Source organism: Leucopleurus acutus (genome assembly GCF_964270905.1).
Source record: "Leucopleurus acutus genome assembly, chromosome: 9".
Classification (NCBI taxonomy): domain Eukaryota; kingdom Metazoa; phylum Chordata; class Mammalia; order Artiodactyla; family Delphinidae; genus Leucopleurus; species Leucopleurus acutus.
In genome coordinates, this window is record NC_139144.1 from 95,164,398 (window position 1) to 95,190,391 (window position 25,994).

General features: G+C 44.0%; 2 protein-coding genes across 2 annotated transcripts in view; both read right to left on the minus strand.

Moving 5' to 3' along the window:
* Positions 1 to 3,577, minus strand: part of PARP12 (poly(ADP-ribose) polymerase family member 12) — a 44,813-nt gene extending 41,236 nt beyond the window's left edge. The window contains exon 1 of the mRNA XM_082846694.1: positions 2,931 to 3,577. Coding sequence (XP_082702820.1) covers positions 2,931 to 3,259 — 329 coding nt within the window. The 5' untranslated portion in view covers positions 3,260 to 3,577. The remainder of the gene's footprint in view (positions 1 to 2,930) is intronic.
* Positions 3,578 to 11,281: 7,704 nt separating this feature from the next.
* Positions 11,282 to 25,994, minus strand: part of KDM7A (lysine demethylase 7A) — an 80,043-nt gene continuing 65,330 nt past the window's right edge. Inside the window, exons 13-20 of the mRNA XM_082846983.1 lie at positions 24,586 to 24,710; positions 24,218 to 24,372; positions 22,850 to 22,947; positions 22,214 to 22,362; positions 21,849 to 22,057; positions 20,444 to 20,529; positions 18,160 to 18,433; positions 11,282 to 17,487 (exon numbers count right to left, since the gene is read on the minus strand). Of these exons, the coding sequence (XP_082703109.1) occupies positions 17,393 to 17,487; positions 18,160 to 18,433; positions 20,444 to 20,529; positions 21,849 to 22,057; positions 22,214 to 22,362; positions 22,850 to 22,947; positions 24,218 to 24,372; positions 24,586 to 24,710 (1,191 nt within the window). The 3' untranslated portion in view covers positions 11,282 to 17,392. The remainder of the gene's footprint in view (positions 17,488 to 18,159; positions 18,434 to 20,443; positions 20,530 to 21,848; positions 22,058 to 22,213; positions 22,363 to 22,849; positions 22,948 to 24,217; positions 24,373 to 24,585; positions 24,711 to 25,994) is intronic.

A 25,994-nucleotide genomic window follows, 5' to 3' on the forward strand; every position in this document is an offset into this window, starting at 1 on the left:
CTCAAGACACTGCCATACCTACGATAAGCATCTCAAAAGAAAATTGAACCCCTGGATCTACTCCCCCAAACCTGCACCTCCCATGGGCTCCCCCATCTTAGTAAAGGGCAACTTCCCTCTTCCACTGCACAGGCTGAAAACCTTGGAGTCATCCAACTCCTCTCCTCTCTAGTGGAGACACAGACATTGAGATGACTCTAAAATGCTGTGGGAAATGCAAGGTCAGCTATGCGCAGGATGCATCAGCGCAGAGAGGGGGCACCTGAGCCTGACAGAAGTGGGGGAAGCAATCAAGGGATGGTGCCTGGAAGGTATAAAACCTGAGCCAAATACTTAGGGTTGAGGAACCAGGCACGGAGAGCAGGGAAGAACATTCTAGGCAGAGGGGCTTGGTAATTACGATGATGATGATGGCTACTAAAACTCATTGGGCATCTCCCACAAACCAAGGTTTGCCTAAATGTTTGGTTTCATTTTGCCTAAATGGGTTTGCCTAAATGTTTAGGGTTTACCTAAATGTTTCATGAGTTAACTCGCACTGTCCTCAACAAGCCTATAAGGTGGGTAATACTATCCCATTTTGCAGATGAGGGAACTGAGGCTCAGATAAAAACTAATTTGCCCAAGATCACTCAGCCGGCAAGGAGCAGAGCCAGGGTAGAGACAAGGCAGGCTTGCCTTGGAGCTGGGCTCTGAACCACTGTGCTCACTGCCCCCTAAGCACAGGATGGAATTGGGGACCTGGGACCCTCCCCAACTGTCGCCAATGAACAAAAGCAGCAGTGATGATCTACTTCTGAGACAGCTGACCCTGTGGTTGAGGAAGACAAGTAACTTCGCAGGGAAAGTATAGAATGTGCAGCTGACCACACCCACTCTCCCTTATGCAACCCAGAAACAGCCAGAGAAGGAAGGTTCAACAAACTGTCCTGTGTAAACCACAAGGAAGAGGGAAAAAAGAAGAAAACTCCGGATCAACCAGGCCAGTAAATATCAGATTTCCAAGACAAATAAAATCTGACCCCAAATTTTGGGAATTAGCCTAATAGGGCTGCCATCTTTATTTTACCCACTACGGACATTAATAAGGCCCACCAGTGGTCCCCGTCATTAGGTCCCTCCATCCACCATTTATTGTGTCTGCCTTCCTCTCCAGGTGTGCCCTCCTTCCGCCCGCCCAGAGGTGCTGCCTCTCCACCAGCTCCCCCTGCGGGCCCGACTGCCCCAGGGCTCCCTCCACTCTCAGCCTCCACCCGGATCAAACCCACTCCTGGTGCTGCAGCCATGGCATACACTGCCCAGCAAGTCCCCAAACTAGCATCTCAGGGCCCTGGTGATCCTCCCAAGCTTCAGACCTGGATAGCTACCCCCTGGGCACACTTTGAAACAAAACCCTCTCCTGCTCTCTGTCAACAGTAAGAAAGGGAAGTCAGCTCTGTGTCAACACTAATAGAAAAATGAGTCATCGCCTCTTGGATCCTGTCACCACCCTCTCACCAACTCTCCCAAATTCCTCACACATACGTCCCTTCCTCTTCAGGGTGCTTCCCAGGGATCACATCTCCCAGCTCCCCCTGCACCCAGGAAGAGTCATGAGACATCCTGTGGTGCAGGTGCCATGGACAGAAAGATAGCTACCATTCCAGACCCGGCCCATAAAAACCTCCCACCAGCTCTCTACTTTCCATCTCCTCCACCTGCTCCTCGGAACCTGATACCCAGATGGCCTTAGGAGCCATGAGGTGAGGAGGGCAGAGTCTAGGTCCGCCAGCCTGGGTCCCTAAATGACTGCGTACATCAAGGTCCCTACCCCATGCTGACTATTAAACCTTACCCTTAGACCTGATGTGAGCAACAAATAACGTCCACCATGTTACGGCAGAAAAAAGAAAAGAAACTAATTCTTCTAAATAACGGGGCTAGCTTCCAAACAGGTCTGCATCACATCCTCCTCTAAATAAGCACCCGCACCACTAAGGTCTCTTCCTCAAACGCACACCTGATGGCTACTCGCCTGCCATTTGACGGGCCCCATCACCTTCAGGGTGAGGTCCAAATTCTTTAGCATTAACCTCATTAATCCACTCCACAAATCTCACTGAGCACCTGCCAGGCGCAGAGCACAGAGCTGAGGGCCGGAAAAGGCCGGCCAGGGCCAAGACAGAGGGGCCCCTGCTCTCCGAGTTTTCAGTTCTACTGAAGGAACGCGCGGCCATGACGGGCGCTATGAGAAAAGTAAACGGAACAATGTGATGGAGAGGAAGAAGAGTGATGCCTCAGTCCTGAACGATACAGCAGGCAAACCAGGAAAGGCGGTCCAGGAGAGCAGAGGTCACGAGATAGACTGGGAGTGTTCCAGGACCAGAAGGGCATCAACGGAGGGGACCAGGATGGAGGGCCGGCAGGGACCAGTTCCCTGAGGGACACGGGGGGCGACGGTAAGGAGCTTGCATTTTATTCTAAATGCGGCAGAAGCCACTGCCGGCTTGTAGGCAAGTGAGAAAAGTTTCAGGAGAGTCCTTCGGCTGCTGGGCACAGAGCCCGCCTCTGCTCTGGGGCCCGGGGCGCTCTGGAGCTCCGAGCAGAAGTCAGCCGCAGCCCCTTCCCTTCTGGAGCTCCCTCCCTCTTCCCTCGGCCACCGCCCTCCAGCCCCACCCCGGTACGGCCCCTCCCGGGGAGTCCCACCCCCTGCTGGGCTCTAAGTCGCTCTCCGAGACCGCGGGGGCCCAGAGGACACCGCTCGACGCGGAGTCCGGCGCACAGTTCCGGGTATTCAGTAAATGCTCGATACATGTTCGCTGACGGGAATTCCGGGGAGAGGCCAGGGAACAGCCACCTCACTGTCGCCCCCGAATTTACGAAGGGCCACGAGCGGGCTGGGAGCGAAGAGGCCGTCTCCCCTCGTCGGGCTCCGGGGCGCGGCGCCTTACCTGTCCCTCAGGATCTTGCACTTGCCGTAGAACACGAACCTGCAGAGGTGCAGCTGAGCGCAGAGCCCCACGCAGCTCGGCTTCGAGCCCTGGTACGCGCCGCACACGCGCAGCGGCGATACGGCCAGCACCAGACGCTCGACGGCCGCCGCGCCGTCCCCGGCCGCCCGCCGCGCCACCGCCAAGCGCCCGCGCTCCCGCAACAGCCGTTCCAGCACGTCCCCGCCGACGCTCGCCCGCAAGCGGCGCCGCAGCTCCTCCAGCTCCAAGGCGCCCCCGGCCGCGCACAGCGCCTGGGTCACCTCACGGAGGACGGCGTCGGGAGCCATGGCCGTCGAGCCTGGGACTGGAGGGGCGTGGGCGGGTCCCGCGAGGTGGAGACGCCGGCCGGAAATGAAACCGAAAGCTCCTCAGGGCCTGGGGGGAAACAGAATCCGGCCTCGCCACGCCCCCGGCCCACAGCTGAGCGGGGCTCGTCGCCTTCCGGCCCCAGCGCCCCCAGCGGCTCTAGGCCTCACGCCCTCCCCGTCGGAAGTCCGCAGCCGCTTCTTTGGCGTCCAGGGGATTCGTCGCCGGGTCCCTCAAAGTGGTGAAAGAATAAGAGTCACCACAGCCTTGGGGGCCGCGCTCGGCGTTCTCGAAGCGCCTTCGCCTGGACGAGGGGGGTGGGGCCGCCCGGGAGCGCGCGCCGCCCCCTCAGAGTCCGGCCTCGGGAAGTAGCGCGGCTAGCTGACCCCGCACCTTGCCCCCGGCGCTAGGCGGCGCGGCAGGGAACGCCCACCTGCAAACGGCCGGGCTGCGTCGCGGAAGCCGAACTCTAGACGACGCTCAGGGAAACTGGGAAGAGGAACAGGGGCTTCGCCAGGAGAAAGCAATCACGCTGAATTGGAAAACGGGCTTAAGTGTTAGCCTTCTTTTCAGTGCAGGCAGTGAATCCCTTATTTTAAACATGAAAGGGTATATCCTTTTAAAAATAAAAGCCGTTTCTCCCCACCCCTGCTGACTGAAGATGGAATATTAAAGGCCATTGGGGGCACAGGGACCCTCACAAGCGTCGCTGATGGAAATGTGAAGTGTTAGAGCCCTTTGGGAAAGTAATCCCGGAATAGTTATTAAAATGTTTAATGGGGCTTCCCTGGTGGCGCAGTGGTTGGGAGTCCGCCTGCCGATGCAGGAGACACGGGTTGGTGCCCCGGCCCGGGAAAATCCCACATGCCGCGCGCGGAGCGGCTGGGCCCGTGAGCCATGGCCGCTGAGCCTGCGCGTCCGGAGCCTGTGCTCCGCAATGGGAGAGGCCACAGCAGTGAGAGGCCCGCGTACCGCAAAAATAAATTAATTAATTAATTAACATGTTTAATGTGCGTCACCTTTGACCCAGAAATCTTTCTTCTGAGAATCTTCTAGAAGTCAAAGGAACGGTAAAGAAGTTATGTATAGAAACGTTTGTGTGGAGGGGGAAGGGTTCTGGGAGCAACGCGGTTGATCGTTGTCCAGACTGTTAACACAGCTCGAACCAGCGTGCATTGAATCTCTGCCTATTGACCTAGAGAGACATCCACGATGTGCTGTTAAGTGAAAAAAGAAAGCTGTATAAAAATGTTTAGGGCTTTCCCGGTGGCGCAATGAGTTGGGGGTCCGCCTGCTGATGCGGGGGACGCGGGTTCGTGTCTCAGTCTGGGAGGATCCCGCGTGCCGCTCGTACGCAGTAGGAGGTACAGGGAAAGTGGGAAAGGAAAGTTGAGGGGCGGAAGAATTGTGGGGGAAAGATATAGTATTACATTAACTTAAAATGAACATAAAATTCTATTTATAGTATTACTACGAAAGTGCAAAAATCATTAAGTGTATGGATCAAGAGTAGATAGTAACACAGACAAATAAAAATGAATTAATTAGGGGATGGGATGAGGGACAATTTTTCTCTTGGATTTTAATTGTTCTTTTAATTCTTTTAAAAAAATTATTTTTATACAGCAGGTTCTTATTAGTTATCTATTTTATACGTATTAGTGTGTACATGTCAATCCCTATCTCCCAGTTCAGTTCATTCCCCCCCTCCCCCCGCCTTGGTGTCAGTACGTTTGTTCTTTCCATCTCTGTCTCTGTTTCTGCCTTGCAAACCGGTTCATCTGTACCATTTTTCTAGATTCCACATATATGTGTTAATATACAATATTTGTTTTTCTCTTTCTGACTTACTTCACTCTGTATGACAGTCTCTAGGTTCATCCACGTCTCTACAAATGACCCAATTTCGTTCCTTTTTATGGCTGAGTAATATTCCACTGTATATATGTGCCACGTCTTCTTTATCCATTCATCTGTTGATGGACACTTAGGTTGCTTCCATGTCCTGGCTATTGTAAATAGTGCTGCAATGAACACTGGGGTGCATGTGTCTTTTTGAATTATGTTTATCTCTGGGTATATACCCAGTGTGGGATTGCTGGGTAAATTTTTTTAATTGTGTAAAAAATTATTAATAAAATTTTATTTTTAATTTAACTTTTAAATTTTATTTATTTTTGGCCACACCACGAGGCTTGTGGGATCTTAGTTCCTGGAACAGGGATTGAACCTGGGCCCCACCCTCCATGAAAGCACTGAGTCCTAACCATTGGACCGCCAGGGAATTCCCTTAACTTTTAAATTTTAATTGTGGTTTTAGTATTGTTTTGTAATAAAAATAACATGTTTTAAAAAAGAAAGGAAGGATGATGCTATTATCCAAAAACTGGGTTCGTTTCTTGGTTGGGTGTTGAGCCAAAAGATACAACCAAGCCAAAGATCGACTGGGAGAAGGAAGGATTTATTACCTGCAGCAAGTAAGGAGAACACGGGAGAGCTTTCGCCAAGCACTGTCTCCCCAAACAGCAAAATTGGGGAAGTTTTAAGCTAAGGGTAAGTGCATATTCATGAAAGGGCTTGAGCAGAAGTCAGCATAGAATTGGGGCCAAGTTGACAGAGCCCAAGCTTTAGTTAATTGAAGTCATGAGGTTCAGAAAAGTCAACAGTATCATCCCTTAGGTTCCAGTTTATCTGGTGGTTGAGCACCTGAGGGGGGTTTAAATTCTGCAAAACAGCTCAAGTAAGTGCTTCAGACTAGTCTTTACCGTTGAAACAGAACCGGGAGTCTTTACAACTGATTTGTTATCTTTGCTCTTGTTACTTCTCTTGCCTAATGACAGTTTGTTCTTTTGTTCCCTTAAGACCATAATTACTGAGACCTGTTCAAGGGCAAGCATTGTGTCCAGGCCTAGATCTCAAAATGGCTTAGGCCTAAAATGGTTTCTCTCGTGTCAAGAAAGCCATGCCATGGGACTTCCCTTGCAGTCCAGTGGTTAAGACTCCACACTCCCAGTGCAGCAGGCACGGGTTCAATCCCTGTTCGGGGAACTGAGATCCCGTATGCCACACAGTGTGGCCAAAAAAAAAAAAGAAAGCCATGCCTGGTTTTCTTTCTCCAGGGATCCCCTACCTTATCTGCTTACAATATAGCAATGGAGGCATAGATTGTAATGATGCCTACAAATCCAGGAAGGCTAAGGACTGCCACCAGTCACTAGAAGCTAGGAAGAGGCAAGGAAGGATTCTTTGGAGCCTTCAGAGGAAGCACAGCCCAGCCGACATCTTGATTTCAGATTCTAGCCTCCAGAACTGTGAGAGAATAGATTTCTGTTGTGTTAAGCCCAGTTTGTGGTAATTCGTTCTTGCAGCCCGGGAAACTAATTCAGGCTTCTATTTTCCAAGTGAGATGTGAAGAAGGATTCTCAGCTGCAAGTGGGGCTAGAGTGAAGACCAGGGAGGGAGAAGATGTAAGCCCGGGAACGTAGCTTGTTTCAGAGAATGGAAGAGCAAGTTTCCCACAAAAACACAGGCGTGCTAGACAATATTAAGTCCCATGTAAGTCTGAGGATCATAAATTTAAACTTAAACCAGTCAACCTGGTTATGCGCTTGGTTTTTTTCCCAGCAGAGATTAGTTGCTTCTGAGTTGCAGGGAAGTTGGGTTCAACTTGGATTGGGGTTTTACCTTTTGAGAACAACTTGGAGGGAGATCAGGACAAGTTGTAGAGGGCCTTTGCAAAGGGGAAACTGTCTTAATAGATCATGGAAACCAATCTGGGTTGGAAGGAGAGCGAAGGTGAAGGGAGTGTAAGAGATAGTGGGAAAGATCAGGGGTTGGACATCCAAGTTAGACCAAAAAAACCATTGCAGGAATGAAAACCTGGGGGAATACATGACACGTGATAAAGACAATAAATAAATAAAGACAATAATACAAATTATACAAATGACAGTGAAGACACAGAAGGTAAAAGAGTTGGGAGGATAGAAGATGGTGAGTGGTGACTTGAAACATAGTAGAGACTTGCTTATGAGGCAATTAAATCCTTTTATAGGGACTGAGCCTGTTTTGAAAGGTCCTTCTACTGTTTGTGGGAAGTAGCAGTCACCGTGGGCAAACCTCAGTTGTTCTGGGAACAGTCACTGCATGACCCCTCTTTAGTGTGTATCATGGGGAAGTGGGAGTCTCATTGTCTGAGCAACCGTATAACAGGACTTTGTTGTTGTGTGGCTTGACAACACTGCCCTCCCAATACCCTGCCTTACACAGAGCCGGTCTCTGGGTAGGAGGGGAGTACACAGCAATCCCTTCCCTTATCATCACCCTGCCCAGGAGTTAAAGCACAGCAAGCAGCACCCATGAAGGGTCCTGCCTCAAAGCTCTGAAAATACTGCTCCGTGGAATCCAGTAACTCCTTCAGGAAGCAAGTTTTCCTTTCCTCTTGGTAGGAAAAAAAAAAAAAAAAATCCTTTCTTAACCTAATTAATCTGTTTTGTAGTTCTACACAATAACCATTAGTATAATCTGTATTTTCAAATCAAGTCACACCTATATACAGTAAAGTTTGCAAAGCATTACCATAAAGTTTTGTTTCAGGTTCTAAGGGAGGGAGGGATTGGGGGAGGGAATCATGAAAATGAGGACTATCTGTGTTTGTTCATGTGTTTATTCAATGTATTTTTAGTGAGATTTATGCCAAACTCTGGGGAGGTGCTGATGACAGGAGAGTAATACATGTAGTCCTAGGCCTAAACGCAGGCTGGTTGTTCAGACAAAACAAGGGACACTGCTGAGTGAGAAGCACAGCGATGGGAGCACGGACAAGGCTGAGAGCTGGGGAGGAGGGAGGGTTTCCCCCCTGGTGACCTGCTGTGTCCCGTGCAGCATCCTGACCCAGCCCAGCCCTGCTAGGTCACCAGTGCAGAACCCCAGGGAGCAGCAGGGCCTGACTTCTGATGGGTGTGAATGTGTACCATGGTACAATTAGCCTCCTTAGGGCAGCCAATCCATACCCTGTGGTAGAACACATTTGTCTTTTTTAATTACAGATTTGATACTTTATTTGAATTAGAAAACAAAAATCATTAAACCAAAGTGTGTGCAAGTTCCCAGCCTCAGTGATCTCCCCATCCCTATTCCCAGTCCCCAGAGGTCACCGGCCACCACTAACTTGGTGTGTGTTATTCCAGAACCTGAAATGTATCTCAAGTTCCCTAGGTATGGAAGCTTCTAGAATAAATGCGTAGGGGAAGGTCAAATACTATTTCTTACTATTCTTGTGAATCTTTTGTCCCAGGTTATATTTGCCTTAGAAAAACTTAGGAAATTTACACATATTACTGTCTATTTTTAGGCCCTTTATTGTTCTCCAGCTCTGGCATGGAAGGAATGGGAATCTACGAAACTTCAGAATTGGCCCTTCAAAAAGCCTAAAGAGTATTTCTGGGACCGAGGGTGGGAAGAGCCCGGCAAGGAAGGGGAGATGGGGGAGCCCGAAAGCGAATGAAGATGAGGAGACAGACGTGGATGGGAGTGGGGGTGAGAGAGGAGCCAGGGTCCGGAAGGCGTTCGCGCCGGCAGAACCCAGAACCGTTTTTCTCTTTCTCCTTCCTCACCTGGGCCGAGCCACTCACCAGGGCCGAGGGGCAGCGCGGCAGGCATCAGCACATCCCCGCATCCCCGCATCCCGCAGGGGCTGCGCAGGCCCGCAGAGGGTGCACAGGCACGGCCTCTGTGCAGACCCTGGGGACCGCAACCGTGGGAATTCATGCTCGGTTCATGTGTCACGTGTCCCTTGTGTACAGCCCGAACTTCACTAGAAGGTGAGGTCCTAGAAGAGAAACCGCACTCTTTCATGTGTGCCCAGCTCCTGGGGAAGTACAGACTCAAAACTTCTAGTTGAGTGACAGGAAACGTCTGTAAGAAAATACATTTTTGATTCAGAATGGGTGCCTACAAAGACAATTTTTGAACAAAACCTTTCCTAAAGACCATCTATTCCTTTTCAATAACTGAAAGTACACAATAATTAAAAATAATCAGAGAAATAACATGGCCTTTAGAGTTGGGCTTTGGTTACAGTCTCAGTCCTACTCATTAGCAGTGTGAACCCGGACACGTCATTTACCCTCTGGCCTCGGTTCCATCTGCAGGATGGGAAGGACAGCACCTGGCTCGTTGGGCTGCTGTGAGGAAGAAAGGAAAATATGCGTGGTCCACAGTGAGGACTCAAGCAAAGATACCGAGGGCTCCTCTTCCAAACCCTGCCTGCCTGCATAGGACTTAAGACGCCACCCCTCCCGCACTCTCCGACGCCCCGCATCCCTACTGGTGTATCTCACCGTCTCACTGCTTGGCAGAAACATGGAAATCCGGCTAAAGTCTAAGGACAGCACGTCCTGATCATCAATTCTAACAGACGAGCTTAATGAAGGGTCCACACCCCCAAAGGCTTACAGACAGTATGCGGATCTTTACCAAAGAACAGATTTGTTCAGATCCGGGTTTCCATCAGCTGGACGAAAGCAGGCCAGGAAGTAGAAAGGGGAGGTGTAAACGTGCCCTGGGTAGCACTCCTGTGAGGCTGTTGAGGTGTGTGCCCTCTGCAGCCCCTACGCTCTTGCAGGTATTGGGCAGTGAAAGAGCTGAGGCCTCAGGCCCTTCGGTTGCCTTGCCTTCCAGAAACCAGCGCCGCTCGGGCTGCTCCTCCCCGCTCCCTTCCCAGGCCCCTCTTCCGCCCTGAAGCGCCGCCCCCACTGGTCCTGCTTCCTGGGTCTTCTGTACCGGCACACTCAGATCCCCCCAGGCCTGGAGCTGGGAGCCCCCAGAGCACCGTGTCCAGAAGGCCCCTGGTCCTCCTCGGTAAACTTGCACTTCTGCCCTCACCTGCACGAAGCAGCCAGGCCCAGGGCGCCTCGCTCTCCCTCGCCTTTCACAGCCACAGAAGCTCCCTGAGAACTGGGTCTGTTTGTTCACCCTGTAGCTCTGGCACTAGAGCTGGGCCCGGGACTCTGCAGGTGCTCAGGAAACGTCTGCGGGGGGGCCCAGGCTGGGGACAACGAGGGCTCTTAAGTGACCGTCGGGAAGCACCCGCACCCGTGGCCACAGAGCAGCCTTTTCTCCCCAGTCACCCCTCTGTGTTCCTCTGTTTCAGCAACTGCTTCCCCAGCAGCGCATCCCATAAAGCAATAAGACGCATTACTTTTTACGTTGAAACCTTCAGAACTCGTAAGGAGCATAAGTCTGACACAGTTTTTCACATTCTTAAATAATTCTCCCAAGACTCAATAAGCAGAAAAAGGGAACAGAAAGTCAGAGCTGGATATAGAATTCAGATTTTTTTCTTTCAAAGACACATTTTATATAACTTTCAACATTTATGCTTTCAAACAAAATAAGCAAAAAATACACCGAGTGCTAAAAAAAAAATCAGAACAGAATTAATACCAATTTTAATTTCAATATTTTAAAGTACAGAAATTGGAAAGTAGGAATACCAAATACAACTTTAAACAAGTCACTTGTCCTCCCCTATAATAACCAATGTAAGCTACTTAAAAACTTACAAATTTAAAACAGAAACAAAATAAATACTGTACACTTTCCCTGCCTGCAGGCAAAAGATGGGAAATACTGTTATGAATCGAAAAAAAATGCTCTTAAAGCTTCAGCATCCCACTTCCCAGCCACACTTCACTCTGTCGTCACACAGTGTGCTTCTCTATTCAAAGGACACACATGTGCACACACACTGACCGCCTATCCACACAACAAGACACTACTCTGCAGACACCCCGAACGAGAAAGGCTAACAGTCACCTGGGACCATGGGCATGAAAATCAGCTCAGGAAAGTCAGTCAGGCTAGCAAAACATTACTACAAAACTAGTAAATACCATAGCCAACAACTGTCCCTTTTCAAATTTCACAGATTTAAACCCCCTAAAACCAATACTACCCCTCCCTGTCACCACCCTTTACCCTCCCCCCACCCCCCCCAAAATCAAACAAACCTGCTGAAGCACTGGCAAAGTTCGACATTTCACAGTAAATGTGAAAGTTCATATCATATAATCTCATTAAAATGAACCTTTTCACCCTCTTTCCACAGCATGAAACTGTTATGGCTTAATTTATATTAAAAGTAGAAAAGTCTTTTCGGAAGGAAATGCAGTCTGCCCAGACGCATGTGCATTTCCTGATCAGTGCTATTTCATACCTAACAACTGCACGACTTGCTTTGCAGTCAGAAGCTGTTTTCGGAAAAACTGAGGTTACAGCTTTTGATTCAGTCTAAACCATAAATGTAAGGCCCTTAGTTTGGTTTAGGTTTCTTTTGCAAGATAAAATAACCTTGGGGTTCACTTAGCAAGTTACACCTCAGGTCCCTGACTATAACGTGGAAGTTACATGTATGCTTTGTAAAAATAAAAGGTGAATCCTATGACTCTTAGAGGGAAGAAATGATTCTAGGCAAGGAATCAACTCCTCATTATACATTACACCTCCTGCTGGTAACAGTTACCAACCAAAATCCACCAAAGAAATATAAGAGTATTTCTGGGTTATTTTATTCCTGCAAAATAGTATATATTCCAGCACTTATGATCACTGTTTTGGTGAAAAATCTTGGGGGAAAAGAGCTGACATTTTGAATAGGAAATGGCCAAAATAAAACTGGGTGGAGACAAGGTTTATCTTTGATTAAGTTCCATTTAGGGGTGCTTTCTGAAATAAAGAAAAGTGAATTCAGGATGTCACAGGTCTTGCATAGGTAAGCTACTTGGAGGTCAGGGGCTACGTGGTAGCCAGGGTTTATTAGTGAAACAGTGCAGAGCAGATAAACTTGTTGGAAGAATCACTGAATACAGTTTCAAAAAGGCTTTAACAAAGGAAATGTAATGTTGCGCTTGTTAAGACAAAGCTTCAGGACACTAGGAAGGACAGGAAGGGTGAGAGGGAGACTCTAAGGGGTAGAATGCAGCTTAATGAGTATTATTTTCCCATACCCATTAAAGGGGAAAAAACCCCACCATAACAGAATAAAACCACAGTCACAATAAGCTAATTGCTTTGAAAACAGGCATTTGCTTCTTAACGTCCTTAACTTAAAAAATTTTTATGTAAGGGATAGCAAATATTTGACTTACGGCATGACGTTCACTGAAAAAAAAAAGCAAAAATAACGGAAGGGCTTTTAGTAAGGCTCCATTATTAAAATTACATTACGTTCAACAGCAATGTAGTGAGTAGTATGTGACTTCTTCTCCTTTCTTTCCACCTGGCTTCTAGAAAGTGTATTAACATCACCCGCCACAGGATGAGCAGAGGCCTCACAGTGTCACAGAACAGGGGCTGCTGTAGGAAGCAAAGTACCAGAGGTTTGGGATCCACTGTGACCCCAGGCGAGTCACTGCCCTCGCTGGGTTTCATTTGTCTCTCTTCTTAAGCTAAAGATCTGATGTTCAACCTTCTCAAAACTGCTTTAGATGAAGGTCTACGGCATCTGAAAATGACTGGTGATCTTTAACTTCTCTTTTTGGAGGAAGCAATTAGCTTAATAATTAACGTGAAAAACGAACTTTTGAAAAAATTTCAAATTTATATAAAACCCTCATCTCTTAATATGAAATCATAAAATGCTCACATACTGCAATAGCTACTTCTGGCAGTAGTATACTGGGCCATACAATTATTCATCAGCTCTTTGGGGAGTTGATTAATCACTATAAAGAGCATTTCTTGAAAAAAGCAGAATCCGGCCGAGTCTCCCTACACTACAGTGGTTTGTTTCTCTCTCTACCCAACGAGCCATGGTTGGCCAACTCAGAGCTGTCTTTGCTGATCCCCATCTATCTACCATCTTATTTTCCCGCTCTAGTACCATGGATGGTTGTTAAATCATTTTCATTCCATGACTTATTTTACCTTATGCTAGTGCCCTGAAGAGTATGCAGAATCTATGAAGCAGTACTCTTTGAGAAAAACCTAAAATTATCTTTTAATTACTTTAAATCATCTTAATGATTACTTGAGGATAAACATTCTCACTCTTATCCATAAAGTATCTCATTCCTTTTTCTTTCACTTCATGCACTGATTTTGACTTTAGTTCAGCATCTTGTTAGAGATTCTTCAGATTTTTTAGGTAGCAAGCTCTGGGCATATATTTGATATGAAGCAAATTTTATGAGTAACAGCAGTTTTCATTTAAAAATGCATATAGGGCTTCCCTGGTGGCACAGTGGTTGACAGTCCGCCTGCTGATGCAGGGGACACGGGTTCGTGCCCCGGTTTGGGAAGATCCCACATGCCGCAGAGCGGCTGGGCCCGTGAGCCATGGCCGCTGAGCCTGAGCGTCCGGAGCCTGTGCTCCGCAACGGGAGAGGCCACAAGAGTTAGAGGCCCGCGTACCGCTAAAAAAAAAAAAAAAGCATATAAATGTGCATTTGTTGTCAGCTGTAACTTAAATAATGATAAATCCTCTGCAAATATGAAGTGTTAATAGATTAAGGAATGCTTTTCTGTGTTTTTCTTAACGGCATTTTGATCCAAATTTACAAATGCAAAAACTAAGGACTCAGAAAGAATAAATGACTTCTTCAAGGTCACACAGCTGAAACATAAAGGGCAGAACTTGGACAAACACCGAGGTCTTCTGCTCCCTTTCATGCTATAACATGCCCCTATGATTACGAGCATTTAATTATTAACTTTTGAAATGTTTTTCAAATTTTGAAAATATAAAAAAACTTTTTTTTTACTTCTACCTCTACAGTTGTATAGTGTATCTCTGTTAAAACTAACAAAGTTTTGTTTTATGAATGGGCCCTCTTGCTTAAGTTTGCTTAGAAGTGAAAATAATACTGCTTATTTCCTGGAGAAGATACCTTCAAGAGCAAACAATACAGCTTCAACTTTATATGCCCCCCACAGTACTAAGTAGTGCTGGGCACATAGTAGATGTCTGATAAATACCTGCTGATCTCATATGAATAAATACAGTAGAGTTCATTAAAAAGGCAATAACTAGGATTATTAAAAAATAGAGCAAAAAAATAAAGCAGTATTCAGTGCTAAGTAGTGATAAAGATGGGCTTCTTTTCTGAGTTTATAAGATGGTTTCGGTCAGAATTTTCAATTCTGTATGCTTTAAAAATTAACTGATACTTATGAAGTTCAAAGTATTTCTAGGTATTGAACTATTATAAACTGCCAGCTTTGTACAGTTTACACCGTTAATCAATACTGGAGAGCATAATATTATGTGACGTTATGAATTACAGTACAGGGGATCCCAGGTTAACAGAAGTCACTTATTTGAATCAATACAGGAAAATGATTACCTACTACTATGCTTAAAATTGCATATGTTAAATCATAAGTGTTTGACATAATTTGTATTTGCTTATAACTAGCTAAATGCCACCACTGGTGTCTTCCTAGGTTGCAGGGTCTATACAACACATAATAAATGAGACTGAGGGAAAGGCTATCTATTGCAGTCGAGGTCCAGATGCTGTTACTTCAAATTTCTGTCATTTCCACAAGATAAAGGGATGCATCACAGCCAGTGATTTTACAAGAGGTTTGACAAGGAAGTCACTGGATCAGTGGCTGGATTTTTACCAATACACAAAAAGATTACATGTATTCTGTTTTAGTGGTTATTTCATGTTACTGAAAGTTTTTTGAACTTAGCCAGTTAATGGGCTAACACTGCCAAAAATGAATCCACAGTTCCTTCACTTAAAAGTTCAACATACTGGCTACTTAAAATTAGTATTTACCAGCCTAAGTACACAGGGCAGATACTGGCTACAATTTTAATTCATAAAAATAAATTATTTATTTTCATTTTTATAGCTAAGAAAAAAAAGGTAATTAAAAATACTTAGAGCTGTGAAAAATGTAAAGGCAACAAAAGAACCCAAATCATAATGTAGCTGGAAAAAGAAATTATAATTCTCAATGCTTAAACTAACACCAAAACATGTGTATTTTAACACTAAAATGGTGTCTACAGAAAACCAAAACATCACAGTAATATATTGTGTGGGGAAGGTGGGAGAAACAGGCAGACCCACATTTTTGACGTCTTGAGCTCTGATGACCAACAAATGACTGACTGTACCTATCTCTGCCTAGTTTTGGCATAGCGTACAGAGTTTAAGTAGGCCTATTATAGACATTTAGTACTCCCATAAAAATTCTTCTCCCTGACACCCAGATAAGACCCAGACAGTGGTCCAGTCACTTGGACCAAAAAGGCTCATTTGTAAGATATTTCATATATATTCCATGAAATATTGGAACGGAGGCAGAGTAAGAAATATTTCTCTTTGAAAATACACATTTGAATGTGACCATGAAAGATAATGGTATAGACTTTTTTTTTTTTCTTAGCTCTTCAAGTGATACTTAATACAGAAGGGAAAGTCCTGCTACCTTGCTGAGTAAAAAAAAAAAAAGACAAACCCATAATATGGCCGTATTTCTTCTCCATAAAAATAAATTTTATCCAATTTGCCTATATTTTCTTTGTAGGAACTTGTAAAATGCTCTATTGTCAGAACTGGGAATATCTCCACCGCCCCACCCCCCCCACCCCCCCCCCCGCAGAAGTCACTTGTTTTTATGTCATGGGGGGAGGAAAAGGAAAATATAAGCTATTGCAAGCAACTGAAAACTGGCACTTAGTAAAAGTTGTGCACAAAGGAGAGAAATGATTCCTTAAAGCTCAACCAGATACTTAACCTCACTATGCACTGGTTAAGTTAGGATAGATGGAAGAAACTGCAAAAAGCACCCATTTTACTCCAAATCCGTATCTTAAATAATTCTTTAGAAGGTTAAGAAATAAAAAACTAAACACACACACACACACACACACACACACCCAAATCATCTACTCCAACATGCTTGCTTCTATACAACTTAATATAGTATAGTCTTATTATATTACGGCTTATTATGCAGATTTGATATTCTAAGTCAAACCATATTTCATATTTTCCAACAAATTAGGTATACAGAATAAAAGCGTCATAAAATATAACCTCTGTGGCAGGTGTTGGTCCTGCCCTCCAATACCAGTAGTATGAAGAAGGCCCTCTGTAGTTACAAATGTATTTGAAAAACTACAAACATGACAATTTAACCAAACTTATAATACTTTTCCCACAAGTAGGAAAAAGATATTAAAGCTGTACTCTTTGGGACCCAGATATCATCAGCAAAAAATGAAAATGCAAGAAGCCTATTTTTCTATTTAGAAGAAAACTGCAATGTCAAATGAAATGAGACATGTGGGGTCTTCTATGTAGTTCTTACACATTGGCTATGAAAGTATTTCCCTGCAAAGAGAAGAGTCTTGTGTCGTTATGAAATGATGGGGAGTGCAGAGGGAAGGTGGGATATAGGTAATCGACCTGGATAACAGTATGCACCTTGGATGTTAGCAAAAGCGAAGCTAATAGCTTATAAAAAACACATGAATTATATAAAATAAAATGATTTTCATATACATCTTAATTTAAAATAATTAATGCATCAAATCCCTGTTTAAGACTTTAACCTGAATAGCAAATTTAAGAGTCCAGACTAGTTACTGTTACCGTGGCTCTTCCCCACATGTAACACACACACTATCAAAAATAATTTAAAAACCTTCACATTCTTAAATCTAAATTAGTGAGATATTTCTCCAGAAATCTTCCAAATAAATAGCTTTAAAAAAGAAAGAATTTAAAAGCTGTTAACTTTAAAAAAAAATCTGTTAAATAAATTATTGATAATTCTTTACCCTACCACAGAAAACAAATCAAAACACTACCAACAACAAAATGAAATTCAAGCCCTGACAAGAGACCCTTTCCAGTTCAAGGTCTCTTTTTAAGGTTCTACCCTCCTTCTTCCTCTCCCCACCAGGTCCAAAATGGTTATTGCTGAGTGGGTGTGGCACAGTGAAAATGCAGCATCAGGTTCATTTTGTTCTTCAGGCAGTGTTCCCTACGGTACATGCAAACTGCTTCAGCGGGGGCACGCGGAAGCTCCAGGCTCCCGTACCCCGAGACCGGTCTCCGAAAGGAAGAGTGACCACAACCGCAACTCCGTCACACAAAGAAACGTGCGTGGCCATTTCTGTTCAATTTAAGGATCTTCCCAAGACGTTGTTTGGCTGTTGCCATTCCTTTTTTTGGACGTTTACCTATAACATACAGAACACCAACAACAGCATAAATAACAATGAAAATTATAGGTGACAGCACCGGGAAGATTTAAACGAGGGCGACATGGTAGGCAAAGGCTTTTCGGTGTTTTGAATGAGCAGGGTCACACTTCTGGAATTCCACTGCTTAAAGCTCTTCCACCTCATCATGTGAGAGGGAAGGGCCAACCTCCTTCACTAAGACTTGGGAGACCTCCCACGCTCTGATCCCTGCCTATCTCTTCAGCACGAGCTCTTACCCGATCCTGCCTCTAACTGTGCTTCAGCAATGAAACTGAGGGCAGTTTCGTACATAACCCCGTGCTGTTTCTCCCCGTTGTCCTGTGGGTCACACTGTCTCCTCTGCCTTCGGTGCTGTCTACCCTGTCCCTTCCCCCACCTCAGCATGGCTAACCCACTGTCAGCCTCTCCAGGATCTACCTCCCCCTCCAGGAAGCCCCTGCTGCTCCTCGGGGTTGACTGAGGTGTCCTGCTTCTCTGTCCCCATAGGAACCTGTGCACGCTGCTGCTATCGCTGCGCTGTCTGTGACGCAGCGGGCTGTGAGCAACGTGAGGGTACAGACGATGTCTATCTAAACTGCTACTGTCACCAACATACACAGTCAGAAATGGACTTAACCCGCACGCATGCAGCATGCATGCAGCAGTTACCTTTTGTTGCCTGGTTGCTGATAGGTGGTGGATTTGATGCAGGTCTCTTGGTGGGGTGAAGGGGCACTGAAAAGGAAGTTTCACCAACAGGCCTTTCTGGGCTTACACTGCCATTACTTATCTGGCATGCCCCCGACATCAAGCTTGAACTCTGCATATACTTTCCATTCTGAGGGCTTGAGCCACTGCTGTCCACAGAATTCCTACTTTGTACCTTCTGACTGATTTCTGATGAAACTTCCTTTCTGATGCATTTCTGGCCTCTACTTAGATCCTAAAAAAGAAGGAAGGAAATGAGGTCGAATTTTTAGGGTTCCTTTAAGATAAGTACGGTATTTAACCTCTCTATGCACTAACAATTCAAGGGAGAGAAGAAATAGATTACTGAACTTGGGTTTTCTTAACATGTAGTAGCCTCAGAAAACCACCCCTCCTGAGGGCCATCTCATTCCAAAACCTAGAATTGCTGAAGGATTCAAGTCTTGAAGATGCCTCATAATTTAAGTCGAGAAGAAAACATAGATAGATAGACAGACAGATAGACAGATAGACAGATAGATAGATAGACAGATGACTGGTGGGTCTTGAAATCAAAACAGAGAGGGTCCTGACCAGAATTAAAAAGAGAAGGAAAGATAAACTCGAAAAGAGCATGCTGCAGATGTGATGTCTCACGAAGCTAGTTTTAAGTGTGTGTGTGTGTGTGTGTGTGTGTGTGTGTGTGTGTATTAAAATGAATTTCTGATTCTGTAACAGTCAAGTAAGTTTTAAAAACAGCATTCAACACAGACTTGCTTTAAAATAGTCTCACAAATACTGTTGAGCATGAAGAAACAGCTGTTCGATTTGACATACCTTTCTAATACCTCGCTAGATTACAGTCAATAGAAATTCAATCTTCTCTAAGGTGATCTTGCTAATCATCTGCCCCTACTTCTTTATTTTCAGACAATTATAAAAACAACCATTAGATTTAAATAATAGCTTACTTTTAATACTAAATCCTACAATGCTAATGAGTTATAAATTTTATAACCAGTGAGGCACTATAAAATCATACACTGAATAAGTGAATTCTTAATAGTTCAGGGATTTCTTAGCTGACCTTTGACCCTGGAGCATATCCTTCCCTGAAGAGAACTTGTACTTGCCTTGAAAAAATAACTCGGTTCTTTTTCTTACTATAACTGTAATTGATAAGTATTTAGAAAATATAGATAAGCCAAACGAAGAACATAAAAACTACCCATATTTCTGCTACTCAGAGAATGCTTGGGGTTGGGGAGGCTTGAGGACTCCGCTCTGCCACATGAGAATTTTGATTCTTTCTTCGGCTGTCATTTTCCAAGGTCTGCAGCAAAAGGTCAGACTGCTTTCCTTGTATGGTGCTACTGGTAAAGTTTTGGTTTTTTTAAAAGGTTATTTTGGGTTCGTTTTGTTTGGTATAAGCATTCATACACCAGGATCCTAAAACATCAAGTGCCTTCTCTTAGAGCAGGGACTCTTAATCTGGAGTCAATGAATGGTCTGGGGTGAGGGTGGGCACAGACCATGAGAAAATGTAAGCACAAGTCATATTTATGATGGACATTTTTCTGGAAAGAGAATCCGTAACCGTCATCAAATTCTCAAAGAAATTTAGTATCTAAAAATATCTGACAGGGACTTCCCTGGTGGTCCAGGGGTAAAGAACCCGCCTTACAATGCAGGGGACGTCGGTTCAATCCCTGGTCAGGGCACTAAGATCCCACAGGCCACGGGGTAACTAAGCCTGTGTGCCACAACTACAGAGCCCACGTGCCCTGGAGTCTGCGCGCCACAACTAGAGAGAGAAAACCCACACGCCACAAATAGAGAGAAGCTGCGTGCCTCAACAAAGATCCCGTGCGCCGCAACTAAGACCCGACACAGCCAAAAATAAATAAAATAACATTAAAAAAAAAAATGTGACAAACAACGTCAGAAACTAAAAGGATCCTTGTGGTACTTTTTTTTTCCTTTCATGTTTCATTCTAGCGAGACATAACCTAAAGGTGTTGGCAGCCAGGAGTTTTTAACTGTTTTCTTAAATAAACTGTTCTTTTCCAGATCACATTCTATCCATAAGCCTTTCATCAGTCATTATATCAGAATCCCTAAAAATGGAGAGCTGTTCAAATGTGCGTTTAATGGTCATTTTTAAGCTCTCCAGGTCTAGTGGTTGATTACTGGTTGCAGCTTAAAAAAAGAAAGCCAAAACGGAGCCAATGACAATCTATTTGAACGCTTCAAACCTTGAATATACCTGACGATTAAATCTGGAAGTTGTATCAAATTGTTTAATCCAGGAAGAACTCCTCAAGTCTTGATCTTCAGTCTTGACGTGATACCCTAAAGAGAAGCTTTCATTAAATGATCTTCGCACAAACTGGATCATAAAGAACAAAGTTAGCCTGCTACTTAAAATTGAAAGTAAATTTATATTGACATTTTATTTTGAAATGAATATACTAACTCTTTATTCCTATACTTTCACCACACTCTTTTCCCTCTCAAAAACAAAACAGTCACCGTCTCTCAATCTAACATGTTAATTCTTTCAATTCTCCCAATGACTGTCTTTCTATGGCAGGATTTTGTGCCAGCTGGAGGACCTAGGTCAAATTCTATGGCCATCTGCTGTAGATGTAAAACCAAGTGCAATAATACTTTCTCTAAAAGTAATATATTTTCCCATATAGAATAAAGGCATATGTTTGCCTGCATTTGGCAGCGTTTCCGTAGAAGCTTTCTTTTCAAGGGACAAAGAGATTACAGGGAGACAGAATGGTATAGTGGAAAGACAGACAAACCCAGATTTGAATTTAAGTTCTTCCATTATCCATGCATATTAAGGCAAGTTACTTAACCTCTTTAAACCTCAGTTTCCTCTTATACAATAAGCAAAGATTTTGAGATCAAACCGTCTAGTCCTGGGTTCAAATTCCAACCTCTGAACAGCTATGTAAGTATGGGCAAGTGAAGTCCACTAAGTCATTTTTCCTTTACCTGTTAAAGCTACATTACATACACCCAAAATGTTGTTTCGAGAATTAAGTGAAATCAATGTCAAGCTCCTGGTACTTAGTTAACACAGTTAGGTGGGAATGAACACAATGTCTACAACAGACTTCAGTTTTAATGTGGTACCATCTTCTCCCCAATCCTCCTCAGATTTTTAGGGAAATAAAATTTTTCACCAAAGGCAGACAGAAGAAAACACTGTGTGGCATCACTGATGATGCCACCGAGTCTTGTCTCTTTCCTAATGCTTCCTTTTCAAGTAGGAGAGAACATCCTCAAGCAGTAACAGTTCAAAGCTTGCTTCCACAAAAGGAAAAAGAGTTGACTGTTCAAACTTAGCACGTCAATTAAGACACCAAAACATTCCCTCCACTCTGACCCGACTTACAAAAGGGAAACAATACTGTCTTGTGACAGCCAGTGAACACAATTCTTAATCCATTAATTTACATTTTGAGTTCTTATACTTGCATCTTACATTTGTCAACATTATGTATTCTTTTGCCAATAGGCTTAACACCATTTCCAACTAAAGATGTGCAATAAACAGTTCTTATTCATAATCTCTAACCTCAACTAGGATGACAGGGCTATTAAGGTGGGGCTTATATGTTATTTTTCAGAGACTTATAGTTTATGTTTCTTACCACTTTCCACTGGCTTATCACAGCGATACAGCTGCCTAACCTCATGGTTACTGCTGCGGCAGCTGCTGGGATCCTGGAGAGAGTGTCTTTCACCACCGCAGTCTGTGCTTTGTATCTGCCTTTGTAAACACGTGGAATAGTGCAACCCTGCCATAGACAGCATGCCCTGAATAGCTTCTTCCTCTGTGCTCGTCGAGGTAGGACACTCCCTAAAGGGCGGATCAGCAAAAAAGAACCTTTTTAATTCTAATAAAATGTTTGGTAAAATTTAAAACAAAACAAAAACCCCAAACAAAACAAAGCAACAAACGTTTCCTATCATTTATATCACAATATAATAAGACTACCATCATCAGCATGCCCACCTTTTAACTGGAATTTCGCTCCTAGATGGCTTCTGGCTCTTTTGAAGGAAGCTCCTCATCAAATTAGATTCTTCCTTAAAGTTTGATGTAATTTCTTGTTTCTTTTCATCACCTGAACTTTCAGACTCTTCAGTGGTAAAATTATTTTTCTAAGATAATTAAATGGAGGCAAATCTATATAAGAAATCTGAACAGGTCTGTACAAACTAACCAGAAACACTTTATCCGTCTAGGGAAAGTGAGAATCTTAATTATCATGGAATTATTTCTGTATTTCATATGAAAAAGTGAAAATGTCTAATAACTACAGTAACATAATTCCTTAGTTAAAAAAGACCACATAGTACAGGTTTTCTTTAAGGCAAAATGAAATATAACCTATGAGAGAAATACGAGAAACATGAGAAGAGTATCTCCCTCCACCCTTTCCAAAATCAGACAAAAGCTATGTCGATCAGATGTAAATAGTCACATGATGGGACGTGTGTGTATAATTACCACTGCAGAGAAGGCCCTGTGCCACAAAGGTCAGAGAGACAGGCTTTGGGAAAGCTGTCATTCACTTTCCTCCTAGGTAAAGGAAAGTGGGTGTTCATCTTTTTGTCACATAACTTTAAGTTAAGGTTCCAGGCGTACCAGTGCGGTGCAATCAGGTCCAGAGTCTTCTGAATCAGAAATATCAGAATATTCTGATGATCGATTCCTGAGTTCTGATTTCACACTTGTTAAAAACCCTGAGAAGGAAAATGATGAGAGAAAAATAGAGTCATTAGAATTTGAATAAAGTGCCACCCAAAGCCCATCCAGCTCTGTGAGATGCCTCACCCGCTCCTGCTCTGTCCTTTTCTCACTGCTCTCATTGTCTTCATTCCATTCCTCCCCCATGGACTATCTCCCTAACTGACCAAGATACAGATTAACGTGTATTCTTAAAACATCTGGGGTATTTGTTGAATATGGTGATAGAATCCTTATATGGGTGGGTTGACTGTTTTATATTTCTTTCCAGAAAAAAACCTCTAACACTAAAATTAGCTTGCAAGATGCTTTTCACTTTCCGTTGTGCATTATTTCTCTCAACAGAAAACAAAACAAAATAAACTCTCCTAAGCCTAAGACACGTTCAGGTAGACAGTGAATCCAACAAGCTTGAAGCAGGCTCCAGCCCTGCCTCTCTCTTGCCGGTAGCACTCCTCAACAACTGTTGGATGAATTCCATTGGTTAGCTGCCTCTCCCCGCCGGCAGGAGAACAAAGGCAGAGTCGGCAACTACAGCAATACCAAACTTGCCCAGAATTAGCAGGACTGAGGTATCCAACATGGATTAAATAATGTTAATCACCTGGAACGTTTACTTATCAAGTACTAAAATATTTAACTCCTTTTTAAGATAGAAGGGTATATGGAGGCCCTGAAAAATGTTGAGAAAATGAAGACTTCATTCAAAGAAGAAAGATCTCGAGGAGGAGGAGGTGTTACTGTTCATCACACTGATGATAACCAATTAATAACCAAGTAGAGGCCTTCTTGTCAACAGGCAATCAAATAAAACAATACGTGGACTGCTAATAGCTTCAGATCAGCCAGTTATATATGTCTCCTAATTCTGAAAACCATATGTATGTTAGCTAAAATTATCTCAGAAACAGGATTAAACTTGCAACTTTATTATTTTATTATTTGGAGTTGAGGCCCGTAAGATGCATGAGCTTCATGTGACTCTTGTAAAAACTGTTACTAGGTGAGGGTGTCACTGGCCGGCGACATCCTCATCACTAATACCACCGTCCCTGGACGCCACCCCTCACTTGGTGGTCACATCTGGCATTTCTCTGATGGGGAGACGACTCAGAAATGCTCCAGACTTCTCAAAAGAGTATCAGGAACACAGAAATTGTAATCCTACTACTGATTTAAGCACTTTAAAATTAGCAAGTTACTTTACACATTATTAGCACATTGGTAACGAGCAGACCTTTAAAATGACCATTAAAACAAACATACTGTTAAGTGGTTTCTGAGACGCTTCATTCTCCACCCCCTCTATTCCTGAGCTCTCTTCCATCTTCACTTTTGCCTTTTTTGTCCTTCTCTTATCCTCTTCATTTTCACTGTCTGCTGTATAAAGACTCTGATCTGTAAAGGGTTGTCTCTCATCCCTGTATACAGTGGGAAAAACAATCGAGTCAGAAAACAGTGCAACCATGTAGCCAAACGGTATTAAACCCTCCTTAATTTACAGAGAAAATAGAGAACTAAGACTCTTTCCCCATATTTCAGGCAGCTGTGTAACGGTCTGGACCAGGGATTAAATGAACAGAGGGAATCCACTGAAAACTAATCTGTTGGATACTTTGATTTACTTCACATACTTAATTATCCTTCCATTTGTCAGCAGTAACCGGAGATCATTATCTTTCGCTCTCCATTCAGGTACCGTGGAAGATGGCTGGAGATGTTTGTTGAATTTTCCATTCAGTTTAGAGCTCAAAATGTCCTTAAAGTATAAAAACAGAACTTACTTAACCTCCGCCCTCAAATATACCAGCTTGACAAGTAAAGAACTGTATACCACCCACCACCTCCCCCACCCCCTCCCCAAGCCCTGCACGCTGAAGAGCGCTGGGCGGCCTCCGAGGCCAGCGCATTTGCAGTGGTGTGGCACGAAAACTAAACGGTTCCTAAAACCAAAGCATGAACCCGGTTCACCCTTCTGTAGGGCCAGTTAACTATAAAACACAGTCTATAACGCAGAATATGAAATCTCTATCAAGTGAATTCGGACATTTCACTCTGCAGAGAGCTGAAAACCTGAAGAGCTGGAGAAGTCCTGCCTTCACGTGTCTGAATTCTCTTTGCCTGGCTTCTCCCTGCAGAAGTGCCAGCTGCTGGGTCCTTTCCCGTCACCCTGTCTTTGGCCTAATCTCTAGTCTTCCCACCAGGCACTCCCAGCAATTTACATGTCACCACCCTGCTATCACCGAGAACAAAGGCCACCGGGTGACATAAAGGCACAACAGTAGCTGGTTTTCAATACATAAAGAATATTTCCTTTTCGTGGCAGTAGTTTTCTTTAATAATAAATAGAACCTTTTATAATAAGCTAAATCTTCTCCTAGAGGGCTATGGGTTTAAGGCGGTTTAGAACAACAAAAGCTTAAAACAGTATAACTATAATTATATAAAATTTAAAATACTTAAGGAAGTTCTCATTTCTATATAGCTGCTTTAAATATGTTAATGAAGAGATACTGCTACCTTATTCATTTTAAATTATCCTCTACTTAAGATGTAAAATCATGGATGATATGGACCTCACCACACGTCATTAGCATGTTTTACAAAGGCCCTACGTTGAGCTCATGACTGTCCCACTGCTTCTCCCCTTTGTCCATTAGGCCATCACTACTCAAACTGCAGTCGTGGGTTTCACAGACTCCCAGCCTAACAGTTATCCATGCTGCTGCTGCTGGGCCAGGAAAAGGCCCTCTGCACTTGCTCTTCCCTCTGCCTGCAATACTCTTCCTCCAGTCTGTGTATCCATCTGACTTCTTCTGCTATGTAAGTGGCATTCAAATGCACCCACCTGAGAGGCTCTCTGACCACCTTAGCTAAAGCAGCCAGCCACCTGAGCCCTTTTATTCTCTGGCTCTACTGCTCTCTTTCTTCATAACATTTGTTATCTGAAATTATATTATTTTAATATCTGCCTCTGACTTCAATCCTTCCAACTTGAACTAGGATGGAAGCTACACCAGGGCAGGGACTTAGGTTATGCTCA